This window comes from Chenopodium album, chromosome 22 (assembly GCF_948465745.1).
Source record: "Chenopodium album chromosome 22, dcCheAlbu1.1, whole genome shotgun sequence".
Taxonomy (NCBI): domain Eukaryota; kingdom Viridiplantae; phylum Streptophyta; class Magnoliopsida; order Caryophyllales; family Amaranthaceae; genus Chenopodium; species Chenopodium album.
In genome coordinates this window covers 33,744,353-33,771,536 of record NC_137855.1, presented here as the reverse complement: position 1 = coordinate 33,771,536, position 27,184 = coordinate 33,744,353, and the positions used below count along the sequence as shown (strand labels likewise).

Genomic DNA, 27,184 nt, shown 5'->3' with positions numbered 1-27,184 from the left:
CGTCATGATTTGATAATTGGTGTAGGGTCATATCATATTAAAACCTATCATTAATGTTTCCTCACAAAAATTTATGTTCATAATAACCCGCCCGGGCCTAAAACTAGTTGCATCATTATTCTTTGTGGCTCAATGTGTATCAAAACACGATATACAAATCATAGACATATATTCAGTGGCGGATGTACATCACATCCTAGATCTAGTGCTCCCAAGGTCCCACCAGTTGGCTAATTGTGCCCAAAATTATGGGTCTTTTCTATATTATCTGTCAAATAGAGTAATTGGCTCGAATTCAATTCAATTGGGTGGGAATTATTTAAAATAAATAAAGCAACAAATACCACGGCAATACAAAATTATCTGAAATTATAAACAAATAAGATATGCTTACCTTAGAAGACACATACTAAAATGGTGGTTGCAACAAGCTTCACAAATTAAGATTATAATTATAAAAAAAAGTAATAAAATAAATAAAAGTCAAATACTGGAAATCTGAAATTGAAAACTATGAACAAAGCAAATCAGCAAGGAATCTTATCAACAAACCAACTAAATACAGTAATAGGAAGCTTTATAATTTCCATAGCTTTATTTGCAAGATCTGCACAGCAGCTTAAACATGGGCACACATAACTCAACATGGACCTGTTAAAAAAAAAAATAAACAGAAAGTCATAAACCAGATATATCTCTTTAACATTATAATTTTGCGTTAATACTGTAATTTGAACTAGTAACATGACAACTAAAAGACGAGTAGGAAAAGTGAACATACCCAAGAATCCAAACAATACCAGCAGCAAGAGATAACAGAAAAGCAGATACAGCAAATGGAAATCCAAGCAGGGCTGCTATAGGCCGGCAACCTCGCCGCCTTGTTTCTTCTTCCTCTTCTTTGTGGTGATGATGATCATGTTGTGGCAGTTGCTGTTGATGATAATGTTGAGCTTCTAATTCTGTTTTGTTTCCTTTCATTGTAAAAAGGCGAATAATTCGACGTTTGTTTGTAGAAGATTGCTTTGCAAATATGCTTCAAATAGAAGAAGCTTGCTTTAAGCTAAATTTCCAGGGGAAAAGGATGGGAAAGGTAATGGTAGACAGTTAGGAAAATGTTAAAGATGAAGAATCAGGTGTGAAAACTTTGACTTAGTTTTATAATTCTTCTTATTGTTAATTAGTGATCTAAACCTTCAACATCCAGGTAGGGTATTATTCCATACTTATAATAATTTAATATATGTATGTATCTATCATTATACAATATAATCAATTATTGTTCTGTGTTACTATGTTACCATGAAATCCCATAAATATTAGAGTATAATTGAATCCATTTTAAATTATTTTAGTGCGGTATTAAAGCTATTTTAATGCTAATCTAAATTAAATCAATAGTTTTCCGACAAGAAATGTTGATGGGCATAGCTAGTCAGTGTTTCCAAAATTGTTTTTAGTTAGTAGTGTCGCCATGTAATGAAGTGATGCATCAAGTTAGTTTTATACAAAAAAAAAAATTTGTACTCCCTTCGTTCTTAAATGAACGCACCCATTTTATGTTGGGTCTATTTACTTTTATTTTCCTCCTAACGCCAAACTTTGCTTGACACAGGGAAGTCTCGCTATTTATTAAAAGATGGATGACGACCATGACGTTGGGGTGTACTCCGACAACAAAGGGGAGCGCAGGAGTGTTCCCCTTCGTCATTGCTAAAATAATAACCATACTAAGAATACTAACCCAGTGCTCAGAGCTTGCAACAAAATCATCATCACAAGTCATTAGAAAGTATGAAATACGATTACCTCACTAGTATTTATGCGAACCAAGGATCCTTGATATCAAAGGTCATCATCCTAATCATCAACTTACCCATCATCATGATTAAAAACAACAAATTAGTCTCACTAATTATTATTATTCAAGTTTTATCAACAACGAATTATAGAGCTTGGAATTGGGACCAAGGAAAATGTAAGTAAATAAATAAATATAATTTCAAATATACTACACATTGGAAAATAAGTAGTGTTTGTTTTAGAATTAGGAAAATAGGAATTAGGAATAGATATATGAAATACAAATACTAGTAGTACAAATAATGTAACCACAAATGAAAAGAAAAGGGACCATTAATACATACGTGCATTACTCTCCCCTCCTCTCTCTCCCTATTACAATCAACATCCCTACCTCAAAAACCCAAGCAGCGGAGAGTTCTCTAATATACTCTCATCTACTCTTTTAACTCTCTTACCGTTTTACGCTATCCATCTTTTAAAAGTTCTTCCTATTTCGATTGTGACAACGAAAGATCTTTAGATATGACAGAAGTGCTTGAGTGATTCTAACAAATTGGAAAACTAGACAAACGTCAAACAAGTAGAACCAATCAAATTTGAAGAGTATTAATCAAGAACAAGTTCATGGACAAACAACCAAGAGTCCCACTGTTGTAGCACCATTAGTTCTTGGGTTACTCTCCTTCAAAGGAGAATTATTAAAAAAGCCCCATTATGGAATGACAAATAGCAATAATGTAACCCTAACCTCTTCTCATTTCTCACTCCTACTAACACCCCAATTTGTACTTACCAACTGCCCCATATCATTTGATCAATTGATCGCATACAACAATCTAGCAAGAACTTTTAAAGGTACCATAGGACAATAGATGACAAGATTATCACCTTTAATTTACCAAAGCTATTTAGGAATGCCGATATGACCAATTTAGTACAGAAAAGTTTAAAGTGAACAACGGGGATATTAATAAGCATATACTGCATATCATCATCATCATTAACAGCAATATTTTTTTTTTTACAATCCCATGTCCATCAACAAGCCAAAGCATTAACCAGAACATCATAATCTAGATACCACATTCCGAAAGTTATACCCAGTTGTGGCTTTAGCATATATCTATACCAATAACCAATATTCCTACTAAATCATTTGATTAAGAAAGCCCTTCGCCAATTGCTGAAGCACATAATAACCGGATAAGTTAGACTAACCCCAAAACTTACTTCACACTTGAAAATATTTACCAGCTTAAAGATTACTGTCCGGCCTGTCCCCCATCAGTAACATTGACAAGCTCATACTCAATCAAGGAGAGATTGTTGTCCTCTTTCACGGTCAAATCAGCAGGTTCAGTAACTTCAATTCGGCCCCACTTGTCAACTACAAGCCTCATAGTTCCCTTAAACATCTCAATCTTTGCATTTCGGATGATAATAGTTGTACCAGGCTTCATGATGTCAACTGGACAGCAGGGCAGACAAAGGAGCATGTAAGCAAACGAGCAGCAGAAGCAACATTTCAGAACCACCAAGATTTAACAAATGAGTAATCAACATCTCAGAACTACCACGCTTAACAGATAAATAAGGTAAACCAAGTACCTTCATAATTCACAAGGTTCTACATCCTGGACCTATGTCATACTGTAATCTCGTTGATTATTACATTTCCTAACTCTGTTTACTTTTACTAGGTGGAGCCAGACAGAGAATGAGAAAATTAAATGCAAAAACAAATTATAGGGGAATCAGCAGATAGCACAGCACAATAATGAAAGCAGGAAAAGAAGCCTAAGCATCAACAAACAGAAACTAGTATGCACAAGAATATAGAATATTACTTCATATTTCTGATGGATCTATACTGCAAACCATTAAAACAAAAGAAGTTCTTGCACCTGATCATTCAGGTACTCTAGCACATCATAATAAAACTAGCCACTGTCCAGAGACATACCTTAACTCTGCTTAAATTTATGCTCAAACTATCTCCGACAAAACAAGGGCTCTACTCTTTAAGTCACTACGAAAATTATATAATCATTTTTCCTCACCAGTGACCGAACTGATACTCAACAGTAATTTAGTAATTTTTGGAACAAAATCCTTTATACACGCCTGTGCCATATAAAGTAAACAAACAACAAAGCCACAACCCCAATTCTCATTCATTAAGTATATAAGATGAAAGCTTTTTAAATAGCACTTAAAATATCCGACAGCAACAAGGCAAAAACGCTGCAAAAAAAGGACAGTACGAATCAGCAAACACTTCGTACTAATGCTTGTAACATGTAATCAAATATGTAATATGCTTGTAACATATTACATCAGGAACCAACAGTCAAACAAAAATCCACACATCACCTTAATGCTTCCTTAATTGAGATATTGTAAATATCTTTAATCACAATGGCATGATGCAATCATCCACAAGAATCACAACTATAATGATGCATCTAGATACTTCATCACCAATACAAGTTGTGCAATCTGAATTAACAAAAAAAGAAACATAAAATGAACCAAATTAACAATCTATATCTGCACAAACATTGTCCACTATGATCCTAATCATTGACAGTAGAGCCAATACATAGTTCTCTGACTCAAGCAGTGATTTTAAATTTATGGGGAAAATGTTTTGAATAACCTGAACTTCAACATTGAGCAACAAAAAAAGTGAAAAAGACTGATCTTTGTGTATTACACCACCTTGCACATTACGGCATTAGTACAAAAAAATCAGAAAATCATACATGAATCATTGAAAACCAAGCACAAATCAATTTCACCTCAACCACAAACTACTAAGGTCCACCAGCCTTCAAATTTAAATATCAGAGAACACCTCTTCAATTTATGTTTTCCAAAACAAATTAGGAAGTCATTTATTAATTATAGTTATCATGTTGACCTGAAATTTACAATATAAAAGTCATACTTTATCCAACAGATCATAAAATGTTCCTGAGTTCCACAACACTTCACACATCCACAGTTCCACTCCCATCAAAGCTACCACTTGACCTAAAAAAAAATTAGAACTTTGGGGAATTCCTTGCTTATTTATCGAATTATAAGTCAAGAATTGTTTTCGCTTTTCACACTGTTGGATCTACATGGCCTCAATCTATTTTTTAAGAAAAAAAAACATTAATTCCAAATTATCACTCCTTTTGCAAGGCCATTTTTGTGCAATGACTTGTAAAGTTGTAAGAGGTGAAAAGGGCAATGATTATGCATCCCCAACAAAGTAAACCATGCAAGATAGACAAACAGGCACAATTTTGCATTTTCTGCAGTGGTTGCAGTGTAGCACATGTTTTAAATCATGTGGGTAGAACTAAGAACCCAATATAACACATTAATGCTTGCCAATATCAATTATTAGTAGTACTTGATCCTTGTCGGAGCTCAGGATTGCACACAAACATATAACAAAGGAATAGATAGAACCATTCTATTTACTGCCTGTTTGGTAGTTGGTCATAAATGAAGGTAATGGGAATGAATTTGTATGTAAGTTTGTAATATAAATCAAGTTTCATTCCCATGGTAACCTCCCAAGTGGTAATGGATGGAAATGAAACATATGAAGAAAACACATGTTTGAGGATGAAATTGCATTATCATGGGGATTATAATGTTGATTTCCTTCCTAATTTACACTTAAACTTCAATACCGGCTACCAAAAAGGCCATTAGGAGCATAGTGTAAATTATTTCAAATTTGTGCCGAAAATCCTTGACGCATCAAAGATATGGACCATTTCATCATTTCAAAAGTTACAAGTACCTGTTTCCCAATCAATTTAATGCCAGAAAAACCAATACCTCCATCAAATCATATAAAACTAAAACCCCTAAAGAATACCAGAAAATCAATCAATTTTGAAGTGTTTTAATTTTGACTTTCCATGTGCACATGTACAAAATACTTTAAATATTCATGGGTGTTCTGCTTCTGCATACGATCCCTTTAAACCCAACAAAAATCCGAAACAAATGACGTAACCCATTATATAAAACCCCATCACTCAAAATGGCAAAGCAATACAAACAATCAAACACAAAAATTCAAATAAATGCCCAAATATTAAATTAGGGTTTCAAACAAGACAATCCCATCAAAAATTGAACAAATTAAACCCTAAATTTTAAAAAAATTTACACGAATGAACAAAAACTCCATCAAAATCATACCTTGTTCATTGCGAGCGGTGAAGATGATGGTACCAGTTTCATCCCCAATAAGACATTCAGCAATTCGAGTATTGCGAAGATTCTGAGAAACCACCCTTCCTCTCTTCAAGACGGTGTTAGAGGTTAAAACCTTGACGGTCAAAGTATGGCCGCTAGTACCAGGCGTCAATTGGTCGACCTTGATGAAAGTAGGCTTTCTCAATGGCGGCTTCGTCGGCGCATTTCCCGGCTTCTGCTGCTGAGAAGAAGCGGTGGTGTTGTTGTCGGAAGACATCGTTGAATTTGGTTGTGGTGCGGCAGAATTTCGAAAACCCTAACCCTAGAAATGTTGACGATCGAAGGAAATGTTTTTTGTTCTTCTTTCTCTCTCTATATTTATCTGGGTGTGTGTTGTTGAAGGGGTTTTAAAATGAGAAGAGCGTTTGTTTAGTGTAGCACAAGGGTTGTTAGCCAATTAGCCATGATGATCATGGATAAGACTATGACTCAAGTAATTGTCATGGTTTGACAAAGATTTTACAACAATAGCTTATGATTGATTGATTTGAGGGGCATGTGTCCACGACACGACATAGACCTATGCGGGGTAATGTTTGAAATTAACAGTTTATGTAATATACAACTGGTTGAATCAGGTTTGCAGTTTGCTTATATGCACAAACAGATGAGCAAGTTGATTATGCTTTTACCATAAATGGATAATTTTGATCATTTAGTGCAAACGAACATAATCAAGCGAGTTGAGGGAATAATCTGCTCAGTTTCCGCAAATGAGCAAATGTTTTTGCCGGTTGTATTGTCGGCAAAACATAAGCTCGTGTAGAACTGTGTCTGATTTAGTTACTCAGGCTTTTAGTTTGTTTATTTGCGCGAATAGATGAGCAAGTTGATTTCGGTTTTATAATTGCTTGATAAATTTGCTCATTTAGTGCAAATGAACATAAGCGAGTTCTGCTTATTCTGTACAAATAATTAAATATGTTGGTTGTATGTATCGACGGCACAAAATAGCCACGCATGGAATTGTGTCTGATTTGGCAGCTCGTGCATCATACAACCGGTTAAATCAAGTTTGCAGTTTGCTTACTTGCACATAGGAGATTGATTTTGCTTATTGCTCAACAAATTTGCTCAATTAGTGCAAAATGAACAAATAATTTTATCGGTTGTATGTATTGACGACACATTAGCCTTGTATAATATTGTGTCTGATTTGGTAACTCATGCAATATATAACCAATCAAATCAGGTTTGTAGTTTGCTTTTTGCATAGATGAGCAAATTGGTTTTGCTTTTATCGTTGCTTGACAAATTCACTCCTTTATTACAGATGAACATTATCCAGCAAAATGAGGGAAATGAACATGCTCATTTTGTGCAAATGAGCTAATATTTTTGGCGGTTGTATATTTCAATATACAATCAGTTGTATAATAGAAATTATCTAATCTAAATTATTATATATTTTTTATTTAACAAAAAGAAACCTAAAGTATGATCATGTCTTATTTCAAAGTATTAAAATTCATAAATTATAGTTATCAATCAATCAATCACACACACACTAAAAAGACACGCCAGTAATGACACGTGTCATCTCCTGCTGTGTTCTAAGTTTTTTTTTTCCTAAATAAAATTCTAATAAAGAAAGAAATCTTATAAAAAATAATTCCATAATCTTATACAATATCATTACGTAAAACATAAAAGATTTGACTTATGTTATCTTTATCACAAAGATTTATATAGCTATTAAAAAAACATTTTTAACATAATTTTGATCACTTTTTACATCATTTTGTATAATATATCTTTTGAAATCCTTTATTTTGATCAAAATTTATCAACCATATTTTTCGTTTTAAAAAAAATTAATTATAATGATAGTTTAATAATGATTATTGAAAAATACCATGTATAGCACGAGAAGTATCTAGTATGCATAATAAAAGATAGTTTGGCTTTGTTCAAATAAAAAAAGATAGTTTGGCTTTGTTCAAATAAAAAAAGATAGTTTGGCTCAATAAATTCACCCAAAGAAAACCTCAATTTCTTAAAGACTCGGTAAACCCTAGTCCTTTTCTTGAAGGGGCTGCCATGCTGAGGATGGTGAACCCCTATTTTATTTATTTTATTATTTATATTTTTCTTTTTAAGGTTTCAATTCATTCAAATCACCTATAATTTTCCTCTTTCATGAGAATATTTTCCCCCATCTATATGTGAAATTTGCTTTAATCCTGTGATGGGATTTTTCTAAAACTTTGACTTTTCGATGATGCACATGTGAGACGTGAATATAAAACAAATTGTTTGATTGACATGAAATAGTTAAAATGAGAAAGTGAAACTTCCTTTGAAAGTTATAATTCCCATGGAACATGGAAAATGGCTTGCCTACCCTACTATTAGTAAATCACAATTCTCATGCCAGTTTCCATGAACTAAAATTGCGCAAGTGTCAACCAAACATTATCAAGGTATTTCATAAAAAAAATTCATCAAGTAATAACTTCCCATGAAATGAAACTTCTCATGAAAAATTAATCGAGTACCACATGACCACATGTGAACCAAACAAGCACTTAAAATTGCAAAATTGCTCTTCCTAAGCAATTTGGAATTACCACCCTTTCTCCCTTATCCCTCATTCTCTTGGCGAGTTGCTGCCATCTATGGAAAACGGGCAATTGTTGGCCATGACTACTTTCTTTCTCTTCCCAAGAGTGTTCTCTCACAATGACAACTTTGACAAGGGCCACGCCTTTCACCAAACAAACCTCTAGTGCAAAGCGACATTGAAACATCACAGACAAAACTAACGAATGTTTAAGGCCATCCTTTCATCTAACGTGGCTTTTCTAGGTCGACGGTGGTGTGCTTGTGTAGTTGGTCATATCTACTCTCTCTGTTTCATAATAATCACAACACTTTGACCGGCATCACATGTTAATGCACAACTTTGACCATTAATATGTGTAATTATATATTTTTAAAAAATATAAAAGGTTAATATAATGAAAATGTACTTAAAGACTAATCCAAAAATATTTTACGAGTACATGGCACATATGTACTAATGTACTTTTATGTTGGTTAAAAAAAAAATTGTCGGAAGGAGGGAGTGATTAACTAGAGTTGAGTTCTAGGTGAGTTGAGGGAGAGAAAGGGGTGAGACAAGGGCAAAATTATATTGCAAATTAGGTAATTTGCATTTTGCACTACAAACCTACAAACCTCATGTCAAAAAAAAAAAAAAAAAAAACCTCATGTCATTTATGTAAAAAAATATAAGTCCGAGTAAATCCCAGGTCGTTAATCATGACAACAATGCTCATACTCTGATCTCAAGACTTGACCATTAGAGCCAACCTATATTACTCGGACTCTTCATTTCGCCTCACGTACCCATGCTACCCTTGACACTCGGACATGGGTATGACACCCGGACACTTCACTTTGGGTTCAAATATGGAATTTTTTCACAAAATAGTCGAGTCAGACGCTTGTACACGTACCCCATGAGGCCATGACATGGTTACCCGAGTCCAAGTAACATAGGAGCCAACTAAGCTGATAACATTGATGTACTAATTTAGTACTAACAACTAACAACTATAACAAGTGTAACCAAAGTGACCAAGTGTTATGAAAAAAAAAAAGTGGAATAAGGACTTATATATATAACCTTTAGTTGTAGCACCACAAGCAAGATGGCAATGATTCAGTAAGTTTCGTAGGTAACACATAACACAGATCCTATTCGTAAATTATGCGGATCCTATGTGTTTCAGGTCCTGCTCCCATGTCATTCCAGAGAAGATCAGAGAGTGCAAGAGTCAGTTCTCCTACCTTTCCTGCCAAGAGATGTAGAATGTAAGGATACAGGCTTAAAAACAGCAGTTTATCAAAGAGCAAAGATCAAACAAAACTTTCATCTTATGCGTGTGAAGTATCTTAATTTATACTGTATTCATGCAAAATACGAAACTTATAACATGACTTTACTTTATAGACATGGTCGCGTGGTACCAATTTGCACAAAGCTTATCATTGAGGCCGTTTCATTCTATTTCAGTGAAATAAAGCTACTCAAAATCAGCTACTTTTTCCAAAAACTCTACCAGCACTTAACTTCTTTAAAAATTTTGTGCAGCAGCCAGAAGCCAGCACTCACAAGCATTTTATTTCCACTAACTATACTATAAAGATGAGGGATCAGATATAGCTACGTACCGTTTCCAATGGGCCTCCCATCCCACATGATTATTGGTGCAATTGGCAGGGAGCTTCCCACAAACATCATTTCAGCAGCTGCTTTTGCTTCCTCAATTGAAGTGTCAGCTGTTCTGACAGCCTTCAGATGCCCCTGCTCAACCAACTTGGGTGCAAGTTCTAGAAGCCTGTTCTCGGTACAACCAGCAAGGATCTTATCAAATTTTGGGATAACCAACTCTCTTTCATGGTTCACAAACGCAACATTCATGTTTGGACCTTCTGCAATATAACCCTCATCATCAACCCAAATGGAGGCGAATGCCCCCTTCTCTTCGGCTTCCAATTGAGCAAGGACATTAGGAAGGTAATTAACACTCTTTGTTGTGGCAAATAATGGTGTTTTCATGGGAATAGAGGACGTTATGACTTTTACACCTTCTTTCCACTGTGAGAAATCATGTTTGATAACTATGGCATAGAAAGCTGTTGTAGGGCAACCTGAAGATGAAAGTGAGAAATTCCCAGGACCTGCACTAAGCCAGTAGCGAAGGGTTCCGTTCTTGCACTTTGATTTTGCAGTTAGTTGGATGAGAATGCTCCGAAGAGTTGACAGAGGAAATGGAGGAGATATTTTTGCTACTGAAGCTGACCTGAGAAACCGGTCAAGATGTGCATCCAGGCCATAAAGGAAGCTGTAAAGTAAAAAGAGCCTCACCAAATATAATCCATGACAAATGATATGCTAGGAGAGTAACTATGTAAAGAACTCACTCCAATACCATCATTTTGTCACAGGATCAAATGTAGGATTACTTGAATTCCATTGGATCATTATTATCTTTCGATTACACACTCTACATAGACAACTGAGAATTGCTAAATATTAAATCTGATATCTGGTCAACAATCCAAAGATGTACAACCTAACGAACAAAATTATTCTCTTCTAGTTATAAAAGCAAACTGAAAGAAGCTAGGAGCATTCAAGTGGCTTACCCATCAAAAATAATGGCTGTATCAAATACACCATGCCCTCGATGCACCATATGATCATCTATAGGTATCATCATCATGATAGGATCAAGAACAATACCACCAAAGATGCTGGAATACATTGCAGGATAGGGTTGATCCGTAGCTTTATTGCACTTCTTGTTCAGAATTTCTATTAACTAATAGAATGAAAGCAGTAAGGAACGGAAGCATGTCACTCAATATAAGAGAACAGGCCAAAAAAAAAAAAAAAAAAAAAAAAAAAAAGAATTCAAAAACAAATTTTAAAACAAAAACATATAAGTTCAAACAGCAAAGTCTCATATGAGACATTTCATGAGTAATAATATGACAGGGGTGATTTGGTTATTTTTGGAAGAAAAAATTTTCTAAGAGACACTCTCATCCCAAACTTTCTTCAAGAAAACTTTGGTGTCTTTTGGATTGGATATGATCATATTTCTATTAATAATTCATACTTCTTGATAGCTTCAAGACGGCTACCAGGAATCAAGTTTTTAATCATTTCACATTCTTTCATCAGTTTGACATATAAAGACTCGTAAAGAACATAGAAAAAGAAATCCATGGACCTTGATAGGCATAACATAGAAAGTGCTGCATTACTTTCCTCCGCCCTAACAAATAGAACAGGAATAAAATGGCCCAAAAATTGCAGCTTATGACAAATGACAGTCATTGTCTCAATTATACTAGGACAGAAGATCCAACTTACAACTTAAGTAACAAGATTTTACTGAACTGATTTTACAATTTACACTAAAAATCATTTCGTAACCCAAAAAAAAAAAAGAAAAAAAGAAAAAAAAAATTTGTAGTCTCTTGTTCAATAGATGACTTATGCATGCTAACTGACATAGACCAACAATTTCCATTCAAAACAAGCTTACTTGCATGATATAGAACATGTTAAAAAACATGAAGACATGAAATCAGAATGAAAGAACAGAAACCATAGTGTCTTATTCATTACAAGAACATGATAGAACCTTCTTTTAATACTGAATCTCAAATATAATCTGCTACCAACATTAAAGCATAATCACTCCAAATTCTCTTATTCTCTCAACCCACACAATGCAGGTTACCATAGTCACCAGCTCCAACAATTTTCCCATTGAAATAAGCCACCAAGAGCCAGTCCTTGAGATCAAACACAAAATAGCGAAAATCCTAGGCATCCCTGAATCCATCCAAACACTTTCCGTGTTAGGCTTTGAACTAATTGATGGGCTTGACATGGATGACTACCCCATCATTAACGAGGGCACAAGAATCGATCTTATTGTCAACACTACTCACGACGAATTACCTCCTATGGACTACTACTTGGAGCACAGTCAGCACACCAGCTTCCATCACAAGATCCCAGTTACAATAAAATTTTCCTCAAGGCAAGTAAGCATAGAGGTAGACAACATAACAGAAACAGTCAGAAGCCTGAAAGAGAAAATTCACATTATTGATGGTACCCCTATAAAGAGGATGTTATTATACACTTCAGGGGTAGAAATGGAAGAAGAATTTCGATATCTGAGTGAGTATGGGGTTACTGAATATTCAGAAATCACAGTTTTTCTCAAGAGCATGAACCGGATTAAGGCTGAACCTCTCTGCAGGAAGCTAAGCATGGTGGTACAAACCTCAAAAAGTTTGCTAAACGCGGCAACCATACCTTTGGAGATGAAGGAGACAAGCACTGTTAATGAGGTGAGGCAATTACTGTTAAGTAGAAGGATTCTGCCTATGGATGATTACATTTTCATCCATAAACAGAGGATTATGCGCGATAATTGTAGTCTTCGTTGGCACGGTGTTGAAAATGGAGATTATCTTTATGTTTTTAAGGGGACTATTAGCAACGATGGATATTAGGGGTTTGCATTGTTCAGCAGTACAGTTGTACTACTGCATTAACTTAGCATTATTGTTCAAGTTTGTGTTAAGAGGATTCACTGCTTCTTATACTAGCAAAAAATATTAGGGGATTTGCTCCATTACTACATTATTCTGGTCTGTAAGGAAAACTACTATTTATTGATTAATAAACATAAGATTGAAATGTTTTTATATCATAATGAAGTTATGACAATGTTCATTTTAAGCAGGGCCGGCTATTAGGCTGTGCAAACAGCCCAACAGCACAGGGCCTCACAATTTTTGGGGCCCCAAATGTCTGACAAACTTCATTAGTATAATAAGAAACCAACGCTACTAAAGTCATGTAATTGAGCATGGCATAGTTGGTATAAGATCCTTGAGGGACAGCGATCGAATCTTGCTGCCTGTGGAAGTGTGCATACATTCATTTTATTTTTTCATGATTAATTTTTTTAAGGCTTTTTTCCCCCCAAAATCTTAATAGTTACCTCTACATTTTTTTTTTTTTTTTTTTTTTTTTTTGTTTTTGAAATAAATAGTTATCTCTACATAGTATATTTAATGTATATATCATATTGTCTATAGTTATGTCATTTTAAAAGTGAACTACCTATTCTTGTAAATAGTAATGAATGCAAAAGTGTCTTACCGAATATTCGTATGAAGTAGAGTACTTCAAATATTATTTGTGACTTAAAAAAAATAGCTAATGGTTTACAGTGTTTAGCTATTGTTTAAAAAAAAATAAAAAATAAAATAAAAATAAAATAAAATAAAATAAAATTAGCTAATGAAATTTACACTACTATATTGTGTAAATAGCACAGGGCCCCCTAAATGTTTAAGACGGCCCTGATTTTAAGTACTTTGTTTAACATATGTATGACTGACAAGTATCTGTCAAAATTGGAAGCAACATATAGATGTAATCATTTCAGAATTCTTGTGCATAATAGTACATGAAGGTATAAGATGAAGCTTCAGTTACTCTATCTTGTACTACTCAGTACTTTTAGTATGATAGGTTGGATTGTTGGAACGGTGATGGGAATATTGCCTCCCTAATGCATGATATATATCTCGTTCACATTGTTGTTTAATTGCTAGATCATTTTTTAAGTAAAGTTATTCTTCAATCGAAAAAGTAATTTTAATTTTACATGTAACAATTGTGAAATGAACTTACCAGCTACTCTGTGCTATACAAACTTTAAGTTGCATTAGCATCAACAGTTAACTAATCACAAAGTCTATGAAGGACAAGGTGGTCCTTAATTGCTCTGAGGTTCTAAGGGTAGTTTTGGTTTTTAGTACTCCTAAATCTTCCAAAATATCCGTAGTGATAGCATCATAAGACTCATGTATCATAATGCCAAGCTCCTACACGTTTTCACTTCCTTTGAATTTGAGTAATGTTGTTTGGTTAAGCATAATAAGTCGAAATCTCCAATATATGTTCTACCTAGTACTTACCTAGGGAAGGCTAGGTAAACAACTTGCCCCATTACTCTCTAGGGTGTTTCACTTCCACACTCATGTCAACCAAACAACCTCTTTAGTTATTACTTATTAGACTTATTACTTACTAACTTCTAAGATACAAACTTCTCATGGATACAAATATAAACCAAACAACACCATATGTGATAACTTAATAACCTTGCGTTTAGAACAAAAATGGGGTTGTTTTGTAACGTAATTAAGGGCACGTAGTGTATTGTACGTACTTAAATATTCCATGTGTTCGATGTACAACGTTAATTCAAAATAAGTCCCCACTTTGATTGACACACATGCAACATGGAAAAATGATCAATAATATCTTTAATTATCAATAAATTTACATTATAAAAATTTGATGATAAAAAACAATACAGTGATACAATTCTTACAAGTATTATATATAAAAAAAAACGTAACATTGGTGAAAGTGGTGTATGCAAATAATGCAAAAGTCAAAGAAACAAAGGGAGTATTAACTAATCATATTTTTTGTTTAAGTTAAAGAAACAGTTCCTTCTTGTTTGCCAAACTTTGCCCAAATATAGCTGATAGAGTATAAAACATATTTCTGGGCCTCAACCATCACTCCTTTAAAGGAGTTTGATAAAATCTAACATGGTATCAAGAGTCAGCGTGACACAAAGGTCACGGGTTCGAATCTCATCCACCCCTCCTTTAAAGTGGAATTAATTCGCACCAGGTATAGGTGGGCCTGTGTTGCATCCACATTTCAAGTCCAAAGGGCCTTTCATGTGAGGGGGAGTGATAGAGTATAAGACATATCCCTGGGCCTCAACCATCAGCTTAAGCTTTTGGTTGAGTTGGTCCTCTAACAATAGCAAACATTAAGGAATGGAAGTACTAATAAATCATGGTATATTCTAGAGAAAATATGCTTAGCAAACAAAAAGGAACAGAATGAGTATTGATGCATTATAATATATTCTAGAGAAAATATGCTTAGCAAACAAAAAGGAACAGAATGAGTATTAATTAGTCATAGTATATTATAAAGAAAATATGCAACCCTTTAATCTTCTACAAGTAGATATTAATAAAACAAAGAAAAAAACCTGATTAGTCGATGAAAATACTTGAAGTTTGATTTCTTCAACATTGACACCATTTACACCAGCCATAGCACCTTCCAAAACAACAAACATAAACATCAACAAACTCCCATTAATTATTCAAAAAATAATTATATTGAAAAATTGTAAATCGAAAAAAACATAGAAGAGGGCTTTACAAATATTTCAGCAAGCGGAGAGATGAACAGAGAAGAATTGTAAGCAAATGGAATCGCTGATATTGCACAATTTTGCAGTCGGTGGATTCATGTTGTACACTTGTACTCGTGTCACTGTGCACAGCATTCGGTTGCCGCTTAACATATTGCACCACGCTTGTTTAAGAAAACCTATAATCTTCCTACTATTATCGACTACGGAATACGAAGTATTTTATTGAGTTTGTCCCAATTAATTAGACATTTTTTTTGTAAATAAATCAATGATGTTATGATTTTTATCCGTGAAGTCTACATTAATGAAAAACTTGTTGATTTTTTATGAAAATGTCATGATAAATAATTGATGGTTAGTTAGTATGTATTAGAGAAACTTGTATTTTTTTGATATTTTATTATTGTAAAAATTAGAAAAAATAATCTCAAATTTCACCAATTTTGGTAAAATAATTTCAACTTTAGGTTATTTTGGAATAATCCGAACTTTAGGAGTTTCTTTTTCTTCAATCCCAAATCGGTCAATCTCAAAAAAACCCTAAAATTTTCTCTGTTCTCTCTCTTCAAACTTAGCCACCATATTGAAACTTAGGGGCTACCATCGATTTTTATCGATGGTAAGCCCCAAATTCTTCTTTAATTTAATGTTTTTGGTCAATAAAGATCACCATCAGTATGGTGATTATAGTCAGTCCCTCCATGTAGGGTTTTGTCAGTCCCTCTATGTAGGGTTTTGTCAGTTCCTCCATGTAGGGTTTAATATTGTTTGTTTGTTTGGTTTTGGTGTGTGCAGAGATACAAATTTAGAAGATTTGTCTTGTAAATTTGTGGAATTGCGCGTCTGTTGGTATAGGGGTGCAGATTTAGAAGATTCGTCTGACAAATTTCCAGATCTTGATGATCAATCAAGTTATATCTCTTTTGCGACTATACATCAATGGAGCTTCGTCAAGAACGATGCAAAGACATCTAAAATTATCAAGGAGTAATTCAGAAGCGATGCCATTAGTTTAGGGGTATTAATTAATTCTTGTATTGAGAATTTAGATCTCTTAAGGGATGATTATAAGTGTCGAATGACTATTATTATTTAATGAAATCACCCCTCCCTATTCCATTCAAAAAAAAAAAAATCCCAAATCGGTCAACAAAAATCAATGACTTGTTATAACAGGTTATGTGCCACGTGTTAAGCTACAATTGGTCCAAAAAAAAGAAAAATAAAAAATAATTTTTTTTTTAAAAAAAAAAAACCATAAAACAATTAATCCTCTACTTGACCACCGTAATCCCCACTACCATCACCACCTTCCACCGTCGCCCGCGCCTACCCCTCCCTTCCCCTGCCCCAACAGTGCGCTGCTTTCCCCCCAAACCCCTGTGCCAGTGTTACGACCCACCTCCACCCCCTGATTCCTTTCTTTTCCGATTCGATTTTTCGCCAACCACAAACGAAACCCCCTTTAAACCTCCCCAACCATTCAAAACACCCTCGAAACCCCTCCCCTCACTATCGAAAACCCCCAATAGCCACTTCCTCACCGTCAAAAACCCTAGCCGCTAGGGTTTGGGGTAAGCAGAGTGGTGGTTGGAATTTTCGAAATAGGGGAGGGGTTTTATTGGGGGTTGTGTAGGGGTTTTAGGGAGGGGACGGTGGTTTTCCCGGAGCGGCGACTTTAGTGGTGGAAGAGAGACGACGGTCCAGTGAGGGAAGTGAATGAGGTGGCTGGCTGGGTGGTTGGGGCTTTGGATGGGTAGTTTTTTTAAAAAAAAATTTAACAAAATAATTAATTTGCAACATGTGTCACTTTAACCAAAAAATAATAATTAACCCATTCAACCGATAATCGTTATTTGGGATTGAAGGATAATCTGAAGTTGGAATTATTCTACCCAAATTAATGAAAGCTGGGTTCCTATTTCATTTCATCCTCTAAAGTTGGTTAATATTTCCCTAGTATTTTACCCAAAACTTCAATAAAAATGATTTTACTTCACTATATGGTGGGTTAAATATTAGTTTCTTAACTAACTTAATTTTTGTGTAAAACACACGTTTTGTTAAATTTTATATTATAACGAATGCTAATTTAATATTAATTTACGTAAATAATGGTATATTGTAAGTTTGTAACCACAAATATAATGGTAAACTTTAGTTCTTGTTTTGTATTTTATAAACTCTGATTTCATTAATATATTCAACTTTTGTCAAAAAATTAAAATTAAAATATGATATTGTAATACCATTACACTATATATCAAATGCTACTATTTATTTACTTAGTATTACCTTTAGTATCTCATAAATATTACATAGTACACCCTTTCCTACTAGAAGTTGTTAAGGGTATTTGATAATTTATGACATACCAAACACATCTTGCTCACTAACAAGTTATGAGTACAAGTTAATTGATTTTGATACATCCTTTATTGATTTTAGCACCCTATGTGAGAAAAGCATAGAAAACTCTGTTCTTACGTAAGGGTGTGCCAAAACAATTGGGGGTGTGCTAAAATCATTTCCCCAAGTTACAACTACTCGTATTACAACTATAAGTCAATCGGGCACGGGTTAGCAATTACTCGTAGCATTGGCAAATCCCTAAGCATTGATGCTAATGGTTTGATATCAAGTCCTAAATAATTTGGGAGTATTTCCTCTAAAAGAGCCAGCCCCCAGTTAATCTTTATGATTGACGAAATTCGTCAATCTAATGGCATAATTGTAATATTGAAGAGAAGTTTCCATGCCACCTCATGACTGAAGATAACGCTGATTTAACGACCGTTTGTGGTTACTTCACCAACACCACCATTAAAACTCCCTCCATTGAAAAGCTTCCTACTTCTTCCTCCATTAAAGCATCCCCAACCTCGACCACCATTGAAGCTTCCCGACCTTAACCACCATTAAATTAAAGCTTCCCCGACCTCGACCACCATTAAAACTTCCCCAATCTCCACCCACCTTCCCCGATTTCAAACGAAAACCCTACGAATGAAAGGTGAAATTAAGGGCATGGTTAACCCAAAGGGTAGGGGTGACTATGTCCTCCATTGAAGCTCCATCAATTGAGCTTGATTTTTGAAAATGTAGAAAAAAGTGATGTCGGTGGCGAAAGAAGATGAGATAGCAAATGTCAGTGGTTGCGATGGTGGTTGTTGCGGTGAAGAAATGAGCTGAAAATTTTGGAGTTGAAGTACCATTGTTGATGTGAGTTATAGGAGTGAGGAGAGAGAAAGTACTAGCAAAGAGGAAAAGGGAAGGAAGAAGCTAAACTAACAGACATCCTAGCAAATTTACAAACATATCCCAATTAATTTATTGAAGTGTCAATTTTACCCCTATGATTAACAAATTATGTCAATCATAAAGATTAACTTGTATTTAAATAAAATACAGTACTTTTGAGTTTTTGAGTAAAAGTTCTCTTATTGTTTCCCTCCAAAAGCACAACCCTTGAAAGTGAAGGGGCTAAAATGGCGTCTACCTCTGCTGCTCGCCGTGGCGTGGGAGCTTCCGTGCGAATCAAAAACACTACTGATGCCTTCGTCTCCGATAATCGACCACTTATTCAGGACATCCGAAAAGCCCTAAATACTCTGAGGGAAATTGCGGTAGAAATGGAGAAACTCAATCGATCTGAAGAGGTAATTTCTCCAATATACCAATTGAATTAAACCCTAATTTGTCAATTTTTACTACTTTTCCTTTAAATATGCAGCATGAACCATAATGTTGATTTAGTTTTTGATGATTATGAACCCTAATTTGTCAGCAGTTTTCACATATTACACGATTTGATTTTGCTAGTTAGATGATATAATGAATGTTTAATAATACATACATGTTGATAAAATTAGGGTAAGTTTAATTTATGGGTACAACTAATCAAATCATTTATTGCTGTTTTGGCTAAAAACCCCAATAAACTTACAAGATACTGCTACTAAAGTACTAAATGGCGCGCTTTCAGAAGAAAATATGTGTGTAATCTGCATAAAGATCCTTGCTTTATTTTATGAAGTTGTTTGGAGGAAATGAGGGATATATATTCTTGTTCCGCGACATATATTATCATCTCGGGGATGATCGGTTGAAGGGTGAAAACTTACAAGTTTTAAGGGATTGCCCTTATAGGCCTTATTGGCTTGGGAGGATGTTGAATGAGAGGGAACTTGGTGATACTTATATGTGTTTGTTGTTGATTGTTCAATGCTTATGCTTTGTTGTTGTTGTTTGCTTTTTTTGATGCAATGATGCCATCTACCACAAGCTCCTGTCCATGAACTGACAGTAACATGTTGCAGGTAAGAGAGCTTGAAGACGCTTTTGTAGAATTATTGGGCACTTATGAAGAATCCATGAATTTTTCCAATGTGATGGAATCAGTTGGGAGCAATTACCAACCGGGCCCGGAGGTTCTCTGAACAAACTTTACTTTTTCTCATGTGATTATTCTCTATTTCTTTCTAAAAAGCTAATGTTCTTTGTTTTATTTTGCCCCCCACCCCTCCCCCCCTTGGGTTGCAGTTAACCGATTTTAAAAAGCTGTTTGAAAATGAAGTTTCTAGGCTCAAGCGTAATGCCTCTTCAAATCGTCAGACTGCTGGCTTGTTACGGCAGTTCAAAGAAGCTGTTTGGGTATTGTTTGATCCACCTTCTTGGTATCTCTTGTATATAATTGGATGTTGGTTATGTAAAATTTCAGAAAAGGAATATTAGAAATTATTATCTCTAACTTCAAATTATAATTATAAATATATGCTCTTTCTTATTATTTGTGCTGTCACATATTATATAATTATATGAACCCAGAAACTGAATTTCACTGTGCAAGTGACTGAGAATATATCTGATTAACGTACTATTTGCTAGAACTTAATTAGAGACGGAAACTTTTCACTATTTATGCCTGGGTTATTTACATTATATCTTGACTTTCTTTCATACGTTTTTCTTGCAGAATGTCCATCATTCAGGTCAGCCTATGCCTGGTGAAGAGCAAGAAGACATTGTGATGACCAGTACGCAAGGCATTTTAAATACAGCTTGCCCAATATCTGGAAAGTCAATTACTGACCTGGCAGATCCAGTTCGCAGGTAATATTTCATCTATTCTTCATGTGTTGTATTACTTATTTTGTATGCGGGACAGATGTAATTTTATAATTTGTATCAGTTCAACAAGCTGTTAGAAAAGCAACATGAGTGTGGATCCCAATAGTTTAGTTGATCAAAGTCTTGGGGGGGTGGTACCCCTTTTCCTCTTTCTTTGTTTACTTTAGTTGCTGTCAACTGGTTTCAGAAGCGAGCTGCTTGGTTGTATTTGTGGTTTTTGGTAGGGCTTGTGCTGTCTCACTTGCATCTTGTGGATGATGCAATTCTTCTATCTCAGCTTGGAGAAATAAAGAATATTGTTTACTCTTCTTTGTATTTTTGAGTTGATTTTGGGGCTTAAGATCAATTTTTTCAAGACCCCAAGTCCAGCATCTCTGGTTTTTATATGGGATTCTTACTAGTTTTTAATGTCTGTCCGATTAATTTACTGGAGTTTCTTTGACTTATCACAGACTACTTTAGGGGGTCATTATAAGGGAACCTTTTTGGGATCTTATAGTTTAGAGTGTTGCCTAAAGGTTAGATAGTTGGTCATAATAGGACATAATACTCTATTCTGTCAATCTAAAATATCTCTGTATCCCTTATCCTTGATTAAACTTCCAATGGGCATGTGTGGTAGGTGTGAGAGAGTGATGAGGGGTTGCTTTTGGTCTGATGTTGGGAAACATAGTAGAGATCACCAGTTTCACCACAAATAGAGCTACCATTAAGATTGTAACCTCAAATTAGGAGCTGTAGTTCAGGTGATTTTATATTCAAGTTCATCTCCATGGTAAGTAAATAATTGTGGGCTTTTGGTGATTTCCGTCAGAACCAGATTTCCTATGACACTAGGAATAAATCGACTGATAGGATATATAGTCTCCAAATGAATGAATTGCATGTTTAGCTGACAACTAGCCTTCAAAATTTGTTTTCCGAGTTTTTTACTTCTCCTCTAGGTAAGAATGTAGGATATGATGTTGATAATGCTGGTCTTATTGCTTACTGTGTGAAACCTCAGGCATGGAACAGTCATATCAATTCATTTTTTATGCCTTTATAGCTTATCCATAGTGTACCATAACTACTTTCATGCTTGGATAAATTCCATATTTTTGGTTGGAACTTCTCATTCAAGAATTATTTCAGATTGTCATTGATCATTAAAAAATTGAGTTACTTAGTGTTCATAAGTTATCTTTAAGTTTGTTTGACATATTGATCACTAACAGTTTGGATAGCTACCTCTTGTGGCGTGTGTTGTGAATACCCTGCTGAAGTGACCAATTTGTTTTTTTGAAAGTTAGGTGGCTGAGAGCAAGATATTGAGAATTATCCTTCTATTGATATAAACAATTGATGCTTCAGAAAAACGCACTTGAGAGGTGCCTGAAGGGCTCAAATAGATAGGGGTTAAGTGCTTTAAGTGGTCAAGGCTAAGCATTTTCTAAGAAGCCCTACCAAGGCACAAAAAAGCACACAAAGGCACAAATAAGACACACGATGGCCTCACCATTTTTTTTTGCTCCTCAATTCATTGAGATGTGTGGCTCTGCATGGCTTATTCATGTGCTTTGCGTCTAGGCTCTGTGACCCTTAATGCCTTGATTTTTCTTGTGAATTTAAAAATACTAAATACAACCAAGAATGTGTGACTCTTTTTATTCATTTCATTTTTTTTCAATCTCATTACGAGGCGCAGGTCTAGAATGAAGTTTCTTTGATTTAAAGGTAGCTTGTTCTTTAAACATTACTAGATATTCAAACCCACAACCTTTCTGTGGAAAGTTAAGTTTCCATTGTGGCTAGAGATTTTGTGTGGGGGGTGAATTTGGGGAAATTCTAATTTGAGATGGTAGTTTGACAGCCCAATTAGGCATTGCCAATTTGTCACTAATATAGTAATATTTTTATTTTAATTATTGAATATTTTGTTAGTGAAGATACAGTTTGGCACTTGTCTATTACATTGCAAGCTGAATTCTGTATTGTGGAACCCAGTACTTTGTGTGGATGGTGTAATTAGGGGTGATAAAACAAGTTTGAGATGAGCTCTAAGTCATCTAAATTGGGTAGTTTGGCTCCGACTTGAAACGATCACAAATTGGCTTAAATAGAGACTCAGACTCTGTTGAGTTTTAAGATTTCAAGTTCTGCTAAGCTTAAAACTTGCCTGGAGGTTGAGGCATGAGCTGTAATAAAGTATATATTCATTTTAGGTTACAACTTTTCAATACTTAATATAAAGCAAAATTATTGATTGCAAGCTAAAATGTATACTTTGTAATATGGAATACCCAATAGGTTAAAGTTCAAGCTTGCCCACTTTGGGTTAGCTTAGCTCTACTTAATTTAATTATCATGCTGTTGAGTAACTTGCAAGCTTTCTGGGATCATTATCATCCCTAAATGCCATGGTTGACTTGGTTGTGCTCTCTAATAATTATGGACATTTGGACACTTTATACTTAATTATATGACTTTTTTCATGAGAAATAATATCATATAGCCATATAGGGCAATAAAATGTTGCAGTGATTTTATTCTTTGCTGATGAGATCTGTATGTTGCATTGTTGCTACACATGTGTGGTCATATAAGAAAGAGTTTGTTGAGGAATGAAATAATTAGGAAAAAGGTAGGGGTTACATTCATAGAATACAAGATGAGGAAAAATTGCTAAAGGTGTTTTGGCTATGTAAGGTGGCTTGAAGAATGATAGGATCGCGAGGGGTAGGAGCAGACCTAAGAAAACTTGGAAGATGTTGATTGAAAGTGATATGATTATATGGAGATTGAAGAAGTTATGGTGTTGGAAAGGGCGGAGTGGAGGGAGAAATTTCATGTCAAGGAGGTGTCAAGATTTAATATATATACTTGTTTGCTTGTTTTATTGTAAAATTTACTTTTACTATCTACTCAACTCATGTTTTGCAAACTCGGCTAAGGTTTTATCAAACCTTTATATGTTTTACTCACATTTTTTTCCTAATTCTCCTAAGTTTTATTTCTATACTCTTTTTTAGCTCTCACTTTACACACTCCCCCCCCCCCCCCCCCTCCCCTCAATCGATGATCTTGTTATGCTGTATTGTCTTACAGATGGTTTCTTATGACGGTTCATGTTAGCTGGTGTCTAATTTCACTTCTCACTCATGATCACCGCGTACTTATCCATAGCTCCATATCACATTTTTTATGGGCAAAAGTATGACCTCTTAAGTTAGATGGGCCTTGCATAACATCCTTTCTTTAAGGCAATAGTCAATGTAAATGGCGCTTAAGTTATATAAATGTGCATTTGATAAAAGGATATCATCAAAAAGCTACATTAATTAATCTAACTTGCTTAAAGCCTGGGTTCATGACTTTGGGTGTTATTTTCATTAATGTATTCTTCGGTTCCCTTTTATATTTTTATTTATCTTTTTTACACTTTTTTTAATCCCCTGAAGATAGGTAGGTGTTTTAAGTTGGTAAACAAACTTACTTGATTGGATATAAAGTTTGAGAGTTTGTGGTGTTGGAACTTACTGAAGTAAAATAGATCATTGTTTTTGCCTCATCACGAAGACTTAAATCATCCCACTTTGCTGATGTTCTACCAAAAATCAACTGAATATATCCATCTTATCTTAATATCCATCATTGCTTTCATCCTGAACATTATGAAGGTGATAATGTATCATCATCAACTGACATGTTGCTGAAACTTAATGGACCTTGTCTCTGAGCCAAAGTATTACTTTTGTAGCTTAAGGTGGAGTATTTTAGTTTTCGTTTCATCAATCATGCTTCATTGATTGTGTAAAGAATAGAGGTTTCATTTGCCCTGATTTTTGGGCAGGAACAATACACCTGAACTGCTGACAGTTTGATTTACTTTAAAAGCAAATGGATTTTTTTTCCCTTTTGACAGTATTACTTGTTTACCTGAACTTCACGTATGTGCAGAACATTCCAAGTTGAAGGGATATGGTAAAGAAAAAAAATTACTGCTTATAACTGATTAGCTATTATCATCGTAGTTTGAATGCAAATGGATTTTTTTGTTCTTTTTCCTGTAACATCACTGATCTTGGTTACTGCAGCACTAAAACTTCCATTGACTCAAATGAACTAGAAATGCTATAGTCTGAATTTTTGCACAATCAAATTTAGGCCTTACCATCATTAGGCTCTAGGGTAGTGGTGTGGAAATATTTTGAGCTGTCAAGTCACCCAGCTTCTTCTTTCTGATAATCATCCTTTTTTAGCTGATAGCATCAATGAATTTGAAACTAAGGATCATCCATTTTAGCTGATAGCATCAATGAATTTGAAACTAAGTAGAAGCTGAAAAGCACTTGAAGCTGAGAAATTTCATTTGCAATTAGATATTAATATACTAATGCATGCAGTTCAAAGTTTTCAACACTAGATTCTTAATAAAGTGAATGCATTATGAAGTGACTATTAATTTCTTAGTTTCTTTTATGATCTAGATTCTGTAAGTTTTATTGTTGCCTTTATACTGCTTAATTTGCCAAGACTCAAAATGTATATCAGACACTTTACAGTTTTTAGGCTGTCAATGAAGACTAGAGGTAGCATCCCTTTGGCTGTGGAGTAAGGGAATACAATCCTGGTAGAAGATGTATTGTCATTGGCATTATTGTATTTAGATAGGCGATCAGCTTAGCCTGCCTATATTTTGGATAACTGGAGAAAAGGATTTGATGGTTGTGACTTAAGGGCTTAAGGCTACCTTATGTTATGTCTCAAAATTCTGAATCTCAGTGATTTCAAGTAGAAGATAAGGCCTAGAGAGAGTTGAAATAATGGTCTCTCAGGCTGTTAATTCATCAAAGCATGTATAACTTCTGTAGTTTACCTACTTACTGTTGGATGTGTAGTTTACCTAAGTTGACTTGTTGCTCAAAGAAAGAGAATTAAGTAGTCGAACTTTTTTCAAGGCAATTTGTTTCCTGTAACTCTGCTGTTGAAACTCTTGACTGTTTTTTCCTTTGGCAGCATGGACTGCAAGCACATCTATGACAAGAGTTCAATTCTGTACTTCATGAAGAAAAATCCAACGAAAAAATGCCCTGTAGCAGGTTGTATTAATCATCACCTCTATGGTTTAGCTTATCTAACCCTCTTGAACTGTAACATTTATACCTAATTTCTCTTGCTTTCAGGTTGTCCCAAACCATTGCAGGCTAATAGAGTGGTGTGTGACACTTTATTACATGTGGAAATTGAGGAACTGCGTTCATCAAATATAAATACTGTTGAGCCTGAAGGTATAGAAGACATTACTGCACAAGACGATGACTGACTAGTGATGAAGGCTGTATATAAAGCTCACCCTATTAGGTTCTCATTGTTCCTCATCATGTTTGAAATACAGTAGAGGTACCTTTTGCAATATGAATGAGTGGATGACCTTAGATAGCTGTATTATATGCTTGTATTGCAATCACTCTGACCTGTTATTTGCTGATCATCCTAGATTTATGTCTAACAAATGTTATTTGGTGTGTATTTATTATAAATATCAAGTCTGGAAATATCTCCATTGGTGTTACATAACAAAAGGTCAACATATCTTAGCACATGTAATTACAAGTATATGGATAATTTGAAAAAAGAGTAAAATAATCCATGCAGCCCAACTGCAAACTCACCTGAGTTGCCTCTTCTATGCAATCATATTAATGTGTGATCTGCTGGAGATTGGGGTTCCATTACCAGGTGAAGGTAGTGTAAAGCCATAACAAAAGCTACACAGAACCACCACCATGCCACGGTTGACCTTTTCTTCTGTGATGACCAAGAAAAGAACGTTGACTTTTTCTTTTGCAGAGGTAGTGGTCTTGAGAGCAGAAGTTTTGATAGTAGACAGTCTATATGAAGGATTATAGGGCACTTGCCACATTTGTAATACCAGTGACTGCAGTATCCCCCACAAACAGTGCAAGAATTTGATTGTTCTCAATGCTGTAGCACTAAACTGTGCGCTACATCTGTTATGTAGGGTACATTTTGAGGCAATTGGCTACAAAGTGGGTGAACATAAATTTCACACCGCCTACAGTGATAGAATAGCCCCCCTACACCCTTACCACAAACTTCACAGGCATGTTTGTTGGAAAATGAGGCTCTTGACCTTTGTACTAAGGTTAAGTGAAGTCGGTGTTTTGGGTGCA

At 34.9% G+C, this 27,184-nt stretch overlaps 5 protein-coding genes across 6 annotated transcripts; 2 read left to right on the top strand and 3 right to left on the bottom strand.

Annotated features, from left to right (window-relative positions):
* Positions 1 to 195: 195 nt before the first annotated feature.
* LOC145606146 (signaling peptide TAXIMIN 2-like) lies at positions 196 to 1,269 on the bottom strand. The gene is made up of 2 exons (XM_081662200.1): positions 782 to 1,269; positions 196 to 651 (listed from the first exon to the last, which is right to left on the bottom strand). The coding sequence occupies exons 1-2, from the start codon at positions 979 to 981 to the stop codon at positions 528 to 530; spliced, it is 324 nt and encodes a 107-aa protein (XP_081518326.1). The 5' UTR covers positions 982 to 1,269; the 3' UTR covers positions 196 to 527.
* Positions 1,270 to 2,754: 1,485 nt separating this feature from the next.
* Positions 2,755 to 6,404, bottom strand: LOC145604659 (uncharacterized protein At4g28440-like). The gene is made up of 2 exons (XM_081660567.1): positions 6,019 to 6,404; positions 2,755 to 3,274 (listed from the first exon to the last, which is right to left on the bottom strand). The coding sequence occupies exons 1-2, from the start codon at positions 6,290 to 6,292 to the stop codon at positions 3,069 to 3,071; spliced, it is 480 nt and encodes a 159-aa protein (XP_081516693.1). The 5' UTR covers positions 6,293 to 6,404; the 3' UTR covers positions 2,755 to 3,068.
* Positions 6,405 to 9,706: 3,302 nt separating this feature from the next.
* On the bottom strand, positions 9,707 to 16,020 carry LOC145605864 (D-amino-acid transaminase, chloroplastic-like). 2 transcript variants are annotated; one of them, XM_081661927.1, is made up of 5 exons: positions 15,884 to 16,020; positions 15,708 to 15,778; positions 11,233 to 11,408; positions 10,255 to 10,928; positions 9,707 to 9,875 (listed from the first exon to the last, which is right to left on the bottom strand). In XM_081661927.1, the coding sequence occupies exons 2-5, from the start codon at positions 15,771 to 15,773 to the stop codon at positions 9,778 to 9,780; spliced, it is 1,014 nt and encodes a 337-aa protein (XP_081518053.1). In that variant the 5' UTR covers positions 15,774 to 15,778; positions 15,884 to 16,020; the 3' UTR covers positions 9,707 to 9,777. The 2 variants fall into 2 exon arrangements, with proteins under 2 accessions (XP_081518053.1, XP_081518054.1); XM_081661928.1 differs by lacking the exons at positions 15,708 to 15,778; positions 15,884 to 16,020 and adding an exon at positions 12,240 to 12,296.
* LOC145605865 (polyubiquitin-like) lies at positions 12,292 to 13,125 on the top strand. The gene has a single exon (XM_081661930.1). The coding sequence runs from the start codon at positions 12,328 to 12,330 to the stop codon at positions 13,123 to 13,125; it is 798 nt and encodes a 265-aa protein (XP_081518056.1). The 5' UTR covers positions 12,292 to 12,327.
* A 3,176-nt stretch (positions 16,021 to 19,196) lies between the features above and the next one.
* LOC145606222 (E3 SUMO-protein ligase MMS21-like) lies at positions 19,197 to 26,425 on the top strand. Its single transcript, XM_081662263.1, has 6 exons — positions 19,197 to 19,537; positions 20,198 to 20,308; positions 20,421 to 20,531; positions 20,854 to 20,990; positions 26,007 to 26,089; positions 26,174 to 26,425. The coding sequence occupies exons 1-6, from the start codon at positions 19,367 to 19,369 to the stop codon at positions 26,311 to 26,313; spliced, it is 753 nt and encodes a 250-aa protein (XP_081518389.1). The 5' UTR covers positions 19,197 to 19,366; the 3' UTR covers positions 26,314 to 26,425.
* Positions 26,426 to 27,184: the final 759 nt, after the last annotated feature.

Coding starts and splice junctions, on each gene's coding strand:
- LOC145606222 (XM_081662263.1), top strand. CDS start 19,367: ATGGCGTCTACCTCTGCTGCTCGCCGTGGCGTGGGAGCTTCCGTGCGA. Junction 20,309..20,420: donor ATTACCAACCGGGCCCGGAG/GTTCTCTGAACA, acceptor CTTGGGTTGCAG/TTAACCGATTTTAAAAAGCT. Junction 20,991..26,006: donor CTGGCAGATCCAGTTCGCAG/GTAATATTTCAT, acceptor TTCCTTTGGCAG/CATGGACTGCAAGCACATCT.
- LOC145605865 (XM_081661930.1), top strand. CDS start 12,328: ATGCAGGTTACCATAGTCACCAGCTCCAACAATTTTCCCATTGAAATA.
- LOC145606146 (XM_081662200.1), bottom strand. CDS start 981: ATGAAAGGAAACAAAACAGAATTAGAAGCTCAACATTATCATCAACAG. Junction 652..781: donor GGTATTGTTTGGATTCTTGG/GTATGTTCACTT, acceptor TTTTTTTAACAG/GTCCATGTTGAGTTATGTGT.
- LOC145604659 (XM_081660567.1), bottom strand. CDS start 6,292: ATGTCTTCCGACAACAACACCACCGCTTCTTCTCAGCAGCAGAAGCCG. Junction 3,275..6,018: donor CACCGCTCGCAATGAACAAG/GTATGATTTTGA, acceptor CCTGCTGTCCAG/TTGACATCATGAAGCCTGGT.
- LOC145605864 (XM_081661927.1), bottom strand. CDS start 15,773: ATGGCTGGTGTAAATGGTGTCAATGTTGAAGAAATCAAACTTCAAGTA. Junction 10,929..11,232: donor ACAGCCATTATTTTTGATGG/GTAAGCCACTTG, acceptor TTTACTTTACAG/CTTCCTTTATGGCCTGGATG. Junction 9,876..10,254: donor TGGGAGGCCCATTGGAAACG/GTACGTAGCTAT, acceptor ATCTCTTGGCAG/GAAAGGTAGGAGAACTGACT.